This window comes from Mytilus trossulus, chromosome 8 (genome assembly GCF_036588685.1).
Source record: "Mytilus trossulus isolate FHL-02 chromosome 8, PNRI_Mtr1.1.1.hap1, whole genome shotgun sequence".
Lineage (NCBI taxonomy): Eukaryota > Metazoa > Mollusca > Bivalvia > Mytilida > Mytilidae > Mytilus > Mytilus trossulus.
In genome coordinates, this window is record NC_086380.1 from 18,844,615 (window position 1) to 18,857,104 (window position 12,490).

The window sequence follows — 12,490 nt, forward strand, 5'->3', positions numbered from 1 at the left end:
AACACAATACAATACTTTTGTAAGATATCAATGTGAAGCGGATGGAACAGTTTTGACATTTTTCACCTGCGAATATCATACCTAGATCCTTTTCGACAGGTAAATAACAGTTTATTCAAACAACAACACATTCAAATAAGTTGATAAAATATTAGATATCATAGAAGACTGAACACGAATATTAACTAGATGTGTCAACACGACACGAAGGGCCCTGTCTCGAAAAGGTGAAAAATCTACTATTTCAACAACACATGTGGACACAAAAATGATAGTAGTCTCACATATCTAAAACCATCTAAATGTGTCAAGACATTTAGAAAAAACGTTCGCATAACAGTGATTTTCAACAATTTATCAAAGTCAAAAGCCCGTAGATTCTGCAAAAATTAGCGGAGCGGAACGAAACTTAAACTAGATCTGTAACTTATCATGGTTAACTGACATACCAAAAATCAACCCAATATCTCAAAGCATTGGGAACATAAAACCGTATAATAGTTTGTTGCAGAATGACAGAATGACGAACAAGGGTAAAACTATATGGGACCGACAACTTCGTTGCGTGGCCATACAAATATATTTAAACATGTGAAGCATTCTAGCTTGTGAAGTCATATAAATGAAATTGTTTAATTTCATGGGTTCAAATATTTTACAGCAGTACAAGATCGACGTTACCTCATACTTTGTTAATAGAGCTTAATGTTCACACGATCCCTCTTCTATATATACTAGCTTGTACACGTATGTGATTCAGCCAAATTTGAAGGAGTATTTTGTATCACACCGAATTCTAAATACTGTTAAGTTTAGATTTGGAACTGTAGCTAGTAATGGCATAGCAGACTCTGTTTAAACAAGTCCACTGACAAATCTATATGCACAAACGTCGTTTCTGAGTATAAAGTGTGTTGTTAATGCAAACTGTCTGCGGTTGGTTTACTTGTGTGCGAGCTTTGAGAAATGCCCATGATCAGTGCATTATTTATTAAATGTTTTAAAAGTGTTTGTACTTCTAATATTAGTTTCATTGAAGTCTTAGACGCAAATCTAAATATTTCTATGATTAAAACACTCTCATGTTGGAAATTTGATAAATATACCCTCAGATAGAATACTGAAAGTATCACCATTTAAAAATTAATAATAAGCCTTTTATTTATAAATTTGGGCTAATTAATTAACATGAATAAGAAGGAGAGTTGATGAAGATATATTGCATTTATACTATTTGGTAAGCATCTTAATTGATGATAGAGAATAGTTCATCTCAATCCATGTGCAATGTAGGTTTAGCTAATGTGCGACAGTGTTGTTCGCCTAATGTATGTTCGTTATGCTTAAAACACTATATTCGGTTATTGAACAACTTTTCAGCTGTTTCGCGCGTTTTTTTGGGTTAAAATTCACTCAACCCGTTTTACCTCCAATTAAAACCATCAAACTAGAACACGAAACCATGTTGCCATCTACCATTTAACAAGATATTTACTTCTTAGTAGGATTAAACAACCACCACAACCCGGCGTTATATACTTCTATCTAACGATACGCATAGGAAAGGAACTCGGCCTTTCATACCGTTATTTACTTTTACATGTGCGTAATGAAACTCAAATTATCCCAGTTTATACGTTATTTCAGGGTTGCATTTCTTATTATAATTTCCTTGACAAAGAGTTGCTGCTACGAAACTATTTAATCAATATAAAAAAGAATATTTGGTATAATTGCCAATGAGACAACTATCCACAAAAGACCAAAATGACACAAACATAACAATTATAGGTCACCGTACGGCCTTCAACAATGAGCAACGCCCATACCGCATATAGTCAGCTACAAGAGGCCCCGATAAGACAATGTAAAACAATTCAAGCGAGAAAACTAACGGCCTTATTTATGTAAAAAAATGAACGAAAAACAAACATGTAACACATAAACAAACGACAACTACTGAATTACAGGCTCCTGACTTGGGACAGGCACATACATAAATAATGTGGCGGGGTTAAACATGTTAGCGGGATCCCAACCCTCCCCCTAACCAGGGACAGTGGTATAACAGTACAACATATGAACGAACTATAAAAATTCAATTTTCCAACTTGAAAATATTATGGACGCCATAACAAGTTGGTTGACCGTTATGAAGAATATGTTTCTTGACGACGGCTATGTTCCTATAGACCACTTTCGAGTTTAAGTTAATCCTTAAACTTCAGCAGTGCGGATTGTCAATTATAAAAATTAAATTTGTCGAATAATTCGTCCAATGTAGCATCATATTTTCACAACCATTCGCTCAAAATGGGAACAAAAGTAAAAAAAAGGAACAAAAGAGACGATGCCCCTAAATGAACGAATATTGTTCACTAATGCCAAAGTTTGGGACTGAAATACAGTTGTCGTAATTACAATTCAAACGGGAATCACTTACAACTATAATAGCTCAAAATATCTAAACAATTATTCAATAGATATAGGAAGATGTGGTGTGAGTGCCAATGAGACAACTCTCCATCCAACCCTATAATAGATCGGCATCTATTTGGTTGTTATTTACCTTCGATTACAACTAGCCGCCTTTCTAACTGCAAACTAGAGCAAATAACAAGTAAATGATAAGTTGGTCAATATGATGTGGAATTAAAAGGTGAACTGTATATTTCTGAATTTTCGAACGTCCTGTGACCGCTGCTTTAATGAAAAAATATTGGCTTAAATATTTCGGGTCATGGAAAATAAACATTCTTTTTTAAATTTCAATACAAAATATATAAATGTCATCACTTCATGTACATATTTTCTACCGTTTCCATTTCATAACATAATAACCTAACACACGTAAAACTATAAATAAGATTCCTAGAGTTGCTATATAACAAAAATAAGGAATATCAATCCCGGAATCTTTTAGAACGTCGGTTATTGTAACGAATGTTGTATTTGCAGTGCATGACGGGTAAAGTTCAATTGAAGTTGTATTACACCTGAAAAAAAACAAAAAAAACATTAAACTAGGAAGGCTAAATTTACATACAAGTAAATATCAAATCAAATAAGTTATATGTTCAGTCGCCATGTCAAATAATAATACAACATACCTATGCTCTGAGTAAACTTTTCGACCAGCATACATTTAAGAATTGAATGCTTCTTTTTGTAAATTTATTGGCGCTTCATTCTAAAACTGTACGCACGGTCAACGTTTTACAACCCTATAAAGTTACAAAAAGAAGCATTCAATACTTATAATTACATTTTTTAGCTAGGATTATAAAAACACGATTTTCATGAAGTTTAATTTTCAAATTCACCTGTGCACTTTATTGTGGGACCTCGTGCCATCATGAATGAAATGTTATTGTCTCATGCAATTGCTTACGGAATAACATGTGATGTGCAATTAGCCAATCAGAATAACGTATTATAATGAAACATAAATCTAATGTAATTATTATAAATTAAAGACATGAATACCATACAAAGTCAGTGCACACATAATAGTTCAACATGAGACATAAAATATTTCTCATTTACACAATTATTGTATTTATGATCATATCAATATACATTTTCCCTATAAGATGATGTTCTCTCCCTAAAAATTCAAAATTATTTAACTATGTTGACCGCATCTATCCCATCGATTTTAAGATATAAAGATACAACAGATACAGTTAAGGCTGCTCATATCTTGACTTTCATCTGGAAATTTACGTTGAGGGTCGGTTAAAAAGGAATCTTTACGACAAAAAAAATATTATTTCAGCTTCCTAATTTGAAACTATTTATTCGTAAAATACAGACACCATTTCCAGTTGATTGACCGTTATGGAATGTATGTGTCACAAGATGACGACAGATATAGTTCAGTTGTCATAATTACAAGCGCGTCTCATTTTCCCTAACAGCACCTACCGAATAAGAGTTATAACTGGGTGTGTAATAATATTCGGACCACACAAAGGGTGCCACAAACAAGCCGGATCTGCTTACCATTTCAGAGCATCTGAAATGACCTAGAGTAATGGCTGGTTTCTAGTTGCTCAGTCTTGTTTCTATGTTGTGTTTTGTGTACTGTTGTTTGTTGGTCTTTTTTTTTTCTTTTTAGTCATAGCTTTGTCTTTATTTTTGACTTACAAGTTTGTATGTTCTCTTGGTATCTTGGAGACAATTAACAGCCACATTATAATCTTAAGATGACACGAATAGATGATAATTCTAATAGAGCTTTGTAGTAACATAAAAATCCGCACACATAGCAAATAGATGTATAATTCTTTAACAATGTCCTTTTTCGATCAATAATAAAATAAGCCCCTTGGAATTGAACTTTACTGAGTAATTAGAGTACAAACAAATGTGTCCTCAAAACACCATCGTTGGTTGGTTGAAATATTAGTTTGAGTACGACTTAAAAAAATATTCGTATTGTAAAGTTTTACGACCGAGAGTCAATGACAATTTATATATTATGATACATTTGCATTATGTATAAGAAAAAAATAATCAGATTGATAACAAAAAATAACATTACATAGTCTTACCATAAAACAGGCATTCCTTCTGTACTCAGTATATTGAGACAACCAAATACGTAATGGATAATTGACAAATATTTTGCCCATTTTATCCAATCAGGCAGATTGGTATTGAAAAATCCGGCTGAAATATGTACATAAGTAAACATAATAGTTATCAAAGGTACCAGGATTATAATTTAGTACGCCAGACGGGATTTCGTCTTCATGAGACTCACCAGTGACGCTCATATCAAAATATTTATAAAGCCAAACAAGTACAAAGTTGAAGAGCATTGAGGATCCAAAATTCCAAAAATACGACCTAAGGTAATCGATGTCTGGGATAAAAAAAATCCTTAGTTTTTCGAAAAATTTTGTAAAAGGAAATTTATAAAAATGACCACATTATTGATATTCATGTTAACACCGAAGTGTTGACTCCTAGGCTGGTGATACCCTCGGGGGAAAAACGTCCAGCAGAAGTGGCATCGACCCAGTGGTGTAAATAGTTATCAAAGGTACCAGGATTATAACTTTTGTACGCCAGACACGCGTTTCGTCTACATAAGACTCATCAGTGACGCTCATATTAAAATATTTATAAATACAAACAAGTACAAAATTGAAGAACAATGAGGATCCAAGTCTACAACCATAATATTCGTTCGCCCATTTCACACAAAAAAGTATTTTGGCATGAAAAAGTCCAGCTTAAACATAATTTTGTACGTAAATAGAAACTTACAATGATACAAGAAAATCATATAATTTGACAGTTAAGCTAATTATTATTGTAATTCAATTTAATAGCAATTATGTGTGAGAGCATTGTAAGAGGGCATTACGTATCTGAATGTTTCTTAATCGGAAGTAAATATGGATATAAAGATTCTTGAGAGCGCCATTGCTTAAGCATCTAAGCAGACCTCTTGCATGCACTTTTTGAAAGAAAAAATATTTATATCGTAACTTCTTTATATGATATGGTTTGCATTTTTACAAATCGGATTGCTCATTAGAATTTATTTTACTCACAAACAAACAAAAAATAATCGATAATCGATTTATCAACTAACGTCTAGGGAATATGTGTTAATGCTATAACAAAAACTTACAAAACAGGAGAGAAAACAGCATGTAAGAATTAACTGTTGTAAAACTAAGTTTCATGTCTGGCATTGCTGTTCCAATTATATGACCAATACTCTGAAATGTAATGTTGAAAAGCAAATAAACATTAATACGAAGGGAAAGGAAGACAAGAGACGAGAAAATGATGAAATTCCTACTGTATGACACGTGTACTTCTAAATGAAATAAATCTTTAAAAATGTTGAGGTACTTTTCCCTGAATTATTTTCCAGTAAGAGACATTGCAATAAAGAATTTTAAAAATCTAAAACTATAAAATATTTATAGGTTCCATGAACATGAGGTTCTTACAATATTTTGACACATTCCGAACCATACACCTAAATTATAAACATGATAACACTTGGCAGTTAATTATAAAAATGAAATAGATGACAAACACTCTTTATATATGTTTATACTTCAGGCAATTATAAAATTATTGTAATGAGTGTTTATGTTCTATTTCATTTCAGTTTTATATATACTGAAAAATATAATTTTAATCTCGAAGACTTAATTTTGCTCAAAACACTTAATAATAGTAAAAAATTGCAGACAACAACATTTTAAATATAGTTCATTTTTTTCATATAAGAATTTATCCAAACTGACTTATTTATACATCGTAACTCATATAAACCTTAACATTGAAACACGAAAAATAATGCAAAGCTTAAAGAAGTAGCCAAACTTTGATGTGTATATATACCTGTGCCACTGTGCAGAAAAGTAAATTCACGCCAAGAAAAATGGCGAATAAGACTCCATCTCCTATAGCAGACATCCAGTAAATGATGCAGTAGAAAAGTACTGGTGTGATCAGTATCAAAGGGAGATCTCTGGTTATTTTAGCAGCATAGTAAGCTGATAACCTATAGGCTCCAGCTTCTCTTTCCTTTTTTATTACACCTCTTTCTGCTGGAACTAAAATGAAATATAAAATTGAGAATGGAAATGGGGAATGTGTCAAAGAGACAACAACCCGACCATAGAAAAAACACAACAGCAGAAGGTCACCAACAGGTCTTTAATGTATCGAGAAATTCCCGCACCCGGAGGCGACCTTCAGCTGGCCCCTTAACAAATATATACTAGTTCAGTGATAATGAACGCCATACTTATTTCCAAATTGTACACAAGAAACTAGTTTACATGATATTTGAAGTCACGTGTGATTTGAGTTGATGGATTCCACAGAGTAGTATCTGTAGATTTCAAACAAAGCAACATAACAAAAACAAATTATCTATTGTAGTTTATATGGTACCAGACTCAAGTTAGCAAACAATAAGGTGTGTCAAGCTAGCGAACAATAAGCAATAAGAAAACGCGCCAAACTCATCATGCCAATATACCGAAGCCATGAAATAACATGAAACGTACTTTGAAATATGATTACACAACTATGTCGCTACGATAGAATAATATTGATTAAATCTTGTGTGGACTTAAATCATTCATAATACTTTAATGTGTATATATGTTATGTAAAGTTATGTAAAATATCTTGTCAAAATTGTATTTTTTAATAGACAATTCTACAATTTGATAAGTATACAATAACTTTTTAGCCATTAATTATTCTACGCATAACAACTAACAAATTTGCAGATTTCAATAAAATATGAAAAATTAAAAAGAAAACGAATATTCTGACCTGTCATAACCCAAGCTTGACAACAATTGAATCTTAATTGTGTGTCCTAAATTGAAGATATAACAACATGTTTTATCAGATCTGTAGAATTATTTCTCTCATTTTTATGCTGAACAAACAATATAGACAATAACAAAAATGCTCGCGAGAGACCTCTCCTATTGTGGATAATTAAATAAATAAACAGTTGACACATAGATATGTCTTTCGTTTTGGGCTATTGATAGTATAATGGAAATGTTGAAATTAAAACTCAAACATTCAAACTATTTAAAACATTCAAATCAAGGAACCATGATTGAAGGTGTACGGACAAAAAAATGCTCTTTCAAATGAGAATGTCAATGCTTATACAACTGCATGTCAAATACATGTACCTTAAGAACTTGTTTTGTTGGTGACAATAACATTGAAAAGGAGGAGCATGTATTGACTAAATGTCCTTTATATGGCGATCTTATAGACGAACTGTAGGAGATTTTAAACTTTGAAAACGAAAATATTAGTCCATGGCCGAATTCCGTGAAACTTTCATTCATTTTAGCGAGTGATAATATCAATGTGATATAAAAATGTGCCCAAACATGCAATAGATATAGGAAGATGTGGTGTGAGTGCCAATGAGACAACTCTCCATCCAAATAACAATTTAAAAATTAAACCATTATAGGTTAAAGTACGGCCTTCTTAATTTTAGACCGTAGAGGACGTTTTTTTACCGATTATATTATGTAAATATGTTTTATGATTTAACTTTTGTTTCATAATTGCTTTTTAAAAAATGTGTAAATACTAGTTCCTTTTTCATCCGTCTCTCATAAATTGTTTTAGAATGGCATTAATTTTTGTCAATAAGTTAAATTTTACAATGTGAAATGTGTATAATTGATTATGAGACATTATTATTGTATTGTATTGTAGGTACATTGTCATTCTGTTAAATTAAAGGATGGAATGATCACACTCGTACATGAATTAAGATTCCTTTTCTTTTGGACACAGATTAATGCCTTTGACTTAATTTTTCAGAACATTTTGAGAACGACTTTGTTGTGACGGGGCATAATACTTACACCCTGTTACTGTGGCAATTATACAACTGAATCCCCAATAAGTAACACTAAAGAAAATCTGAAAAAAAAAAAACAAATACTATGTCAGTAAAACACTATGTACAGAAAATCAAGCATTGGTTCTAATAAAAGACAATTAAAAGCAAATATTTAACACCACAACATTCTGTGCATGCCGGTCCAAAAGCTGGACGAAGTCTGTATCGCGTTATACTTGGAGGCAGTTTGTTATATTTATTTTCGATAAAATGTAAAATCGCAAAAATACTGATCAGAACTCCGAGGAAAATTGAAAACGAAAAGTCCCAGTTCCACTAGACCACGATCGCACCACGCTCACCGCGATCTAAATTAAATTCAGATCGTGGTGAGGTCGCGGTATGAGCGGCATGAAAATGTAAATTTTCGTTAATTTCACGATGCTACTACGTCCTCATTACGCTCCTACAACGATCCCGCTACGATTATAACACGTTCTCACCGCGCTTATTCTGCGACCTTACTACGCTGATCAAGATCTGTCTACGCTTATCACGTTCTCACTACGACCATACCACGAGTTATCCGATTGCAACACGATCTTACCACGCTTCTACTGCGATTATAGCACGCTCTTACCACGACTACACTACGTTCAATCCGCGATCTTACTACGCTCTCCTCAGCAATAGCGTCAACATCGTGTTCTATATCAATACAGTATCATTCCTTCAGTTCTATTTCTGATTAATACGTAGATTTCTCGGAAAAAATACAGTCATGTCACCAAAATATACTAGAGCACATGGGCGTAGTGTTAGGGTTGATGAAGAGACAGATGGAGCTCTGATAGAAACGAATCTTAATCAAGTAAAGATGTCGGGCCGACCAATCCGACCTAAATTACAACCTATTGCTGGTCCATAAAGCTGAAATGACGATAGTTTATTGAACGATAGCAGATATGAAACAGGTGCGTCAATAGATATAGGAAGATGTGGTATGAGTGCCAATGAGACAACTCTCAATCCAAGTAACAATTTTTAAAAGTAACAACTATAGGCCAAGATATGGCCTTCAACGCGGAGCTTTGGCTTACGCCGAACAGCAAGGTATAAAAGGCCCCAAAACTACAAGTGTTAAACCATTCAAACGGGAAAACCAACGGTCTAATCTTAGAAGGATGGTTGATCCGTTAGAGAAAATGGACAAGAAGCCCCAATTACATACTGACAAACAAAACCTGGGGAGAATTAATATATTTTATAAAATGATAATGAGAATAATGGTCGTAGTATGAACGTAGTCAGGTCGAAAGAAGAGCGTGATGAGGACGACAAGGGCGTGTTAGAATTGTACTATGGTCGTGAACAGCGTGGTATAGTCGTACTGGAAGCGTAGTTTGGTCGCGGTGAGAACGTGGTGATCGTAGTGAGGTCGTAATAACGTCGCAATATATGAGATCGTATCGCAGTTTCTCCGAATAGAATCACGCTTTCGCTACGCTCTCACTACGATGGTACAGCGACCTTTTTCGATCTTACTACGCACTTCGTGCGCTCTCAGCCTCTCACTACGCTTCTAATACGACCTGATTTCGCCACGACCGCACCACGATTGTTTTGAACATGTTCAAAGTTTGCCACCCTCATCACGATCTTGAAGACCTCACCACGACCGTGATACGACCTTACTGCGATCTACACGATCGTACTACGATCATCAAAATTTGCTGTTTCGTGCGATCGTGGCTTAGTGGGACTGGGGTATTATTGAGAGTTGTGTCATTAACAAATATATAACATCTTCTTATTTTCATATTTGATATTGATAAGAAATTAGACCAATGCATGATAGTCGGTAAGTCCTACATGTACTTATTTACTCCTTTTAAACCAAATATCAGATCATTTCTGTTTAAATGAGTTTTCAATAACTATTCTGGTTTTTTGAAGGATCAACTGCTATTGTAATTATATACGTAGCTTTAAAAGACGTCAACGAGAATGAGGAAAGACGAATAACTAACTGTTACCGTTTGATCACGTAATTTGGACTTGGATTGAGAGACGTCTCATTGTCACTCATACCACATCTTGTTCTATCCCTTTAAAAGATGTCAACGAGGAAAAGACGAATAACTTACTGTTCCCATTTTATCACGTAATGTTCTGTAAGAATAGTCTGTCTGGAAATAGAATATGCCAGCAAGCGTTGCTAACAGCAAAGACTGTATCACTTCATATTTGTGTAGGATTCGACCCTTTGATTGTCTAAATTGTCTCCATGTTAACATACGATACTGCATCCAAAACGAGGTTGGCCATGTTTGATGGGAATGCAAGGACGTCTCTTCTGTATCCATGCCAACAGCACAAATGTTATCGAACGAAACAGCCGACCCTGTTAGAAATTATTGATCATTTAATTTTGCGCCTTAGATTTAATCAGTGTTCTTAACTATTAAGCTTACATAATTATTTTTAAAAAAAAATATAGGAAAATCCATACGCAACTGCATGTAGTACATGAATCAATTAAAAATACCCATACCTGTATAAATATAATGATGCAAAAATGCGTGATACTTAAAGATAAGATTTATAAATAAATTACAAGTAAAGCGTTGGTGAATAATTGAAGAATTGCACAGAAGTTAAAGAGAATATTTGTCATTTAATTGTAAAATTAAATGACAGAAAAATAAACGTAAATAAAATAAATTAAAGAAAGTTTAACTTGTTTATAGAACAATTTCCTAAAAATATAAATGTAAAGTGTTTAATCTTTTAAGCATATTTGATAACGTTGTCTCAAAAATGTCCCCCAGCTAATTGATAAATGTGTCAGCTTCGAAGGCATAAAGATAATTGTATATACTTTTAAAATTAATAGACTTGAACAATTAAGATTAAGTAATTCTGCCTTTAACCGACAAAATCCATTGTTTATTAAAAGAGATCAGAGAAAGCTATTGTAATGAGTAACACAATATTACGTGTCAAATTAAGTCCAGTCTGCTATATAAAGTCGTGCAAAACTATTTGGTTCACTAGACTGTGAACCAGAATAAAAGGTAGTTAGCAGACTGGATTGTCTTTTAAAGGTCCCGTTGTCATGCCGAGTCCAAGCTAGTTCCCAAACAATGTAACATCTATGTGAGCAGTTCCCCGTAAAAAGAATCGATAAAACCATGAAAGAAAGACTACAACACGAATCACAAAGTCGGGACCAAGTTCCCGCATAATATATTTTGGTGGAGGACGAGTGGTAAAATCATCGGTACCTACAACAATGAACAACATGTAAAGATGGACTTCGGCACAGTTCGACAAATTACAACTAGCAGTCAACTGATGGACAACTAAAGAAAAGAACAGGACAACATAATAATATCAAGAGAACAACATGGCTGAACCACATGGTAATGTACATTTTAATTATTTTAACATTATAACACCTCCTATGTACAATGGTTCGGGTAACCCGTCAAATTGGTTATTATACTTCAGAAAATGGATCAAAATTAATTCAATAGCAAATGAAAATGCTTGTCATTACTTGCCGTTTTATTTGAAAGAATCAGCTAAAGTTTGGTTTGATGGTTTAAATGAAAATTTTCAAAATAGTACAGAAAATTTAGAAATAGGTTTAGTTGAACGTTTTTCAAGAGATGAAGACGATATTGAATTAGATGTAAAACAAAAGGAAAACGAATCTGTTTTAGAATTTTTCGACAGACTAAGAATAATTGCAAAGGATTTAGAAATACCTGAAAATTTAGAATTCATCATGGGTAAAAAGGGATTACTTCCTAAATCAAATACTAGCATAACTTTGAGTAACCCGAAAAATCTGAATGAATTAAAGCAAGCGGCAATAATAGCTGAAAAATGTGCTAACGTACGTAAAACAATAAAAGATTCTGATTGCTCAAATCTAAATGTAATAAAGCAAAATAAAGATCTAGATAAAATAACTGAGAAAATTAATACATTTAATTTGAAAATAAAAGATCAGATGCCACAGGTAAATGCATATAGAAATAGCAGAGTCAATAGGATGACAAAGCAAAATTATGCTTGTAAATATTGTGGTATGTCATATTACCATAA

At 33.3% G+C, this 12,490-nt stretch overlaps 1 protein-coding gene across 3 annotated transcripts in view; it reads right to left on the reverse strand.

Moving 5' to 3' along the window:
• Positions 1 to 2,552: 2,552 nt before the first annotated feature.
• Positions 2,553 to 12,490, reverse strand: part of LOC134680660 (uncharacterized) — a 33,498-nt gene continuing 23,560 nt past the window's right edge. For 2 of the 3 annotated variants that reach the window (XM_063539791.1, XM_063539793.1), the window contains exons 10-15: positions 10,522 to 10,778; positions 8,397 to 8,454; positions 6,376 to 6,590; positions 5,648 to 5,738; positions 4,557 to 4,674; positions 2,553 to 2,996 (exon numbers count right to left, since the gene is read on the reverse strand). In XM_063539791.1, coding sequence (XP_063395861.1) covers positions 2,813 to 2,996; positions 4,557 to 4,674; positions 5,648 to 5,738; positions 6,376 to 6,590; positions 8,397 to 8,454; positions 10,522 to 10,778 — 923 coding nt within the window. In that variant the 3' untranslated portion in view covers positions 2,553 to 2,812. The remainder of the gene's footprint in view (positions 2,997 to 4,556; positions 4,675 to 5,647; positions 5,739 to 6,375; positions 6,591 to 8,396; positions 8,455 to 10,521; positions 10,779 to 12,490) is intronic. The other variant, XM_063539792.1, reaches the window with a different exon arrangement.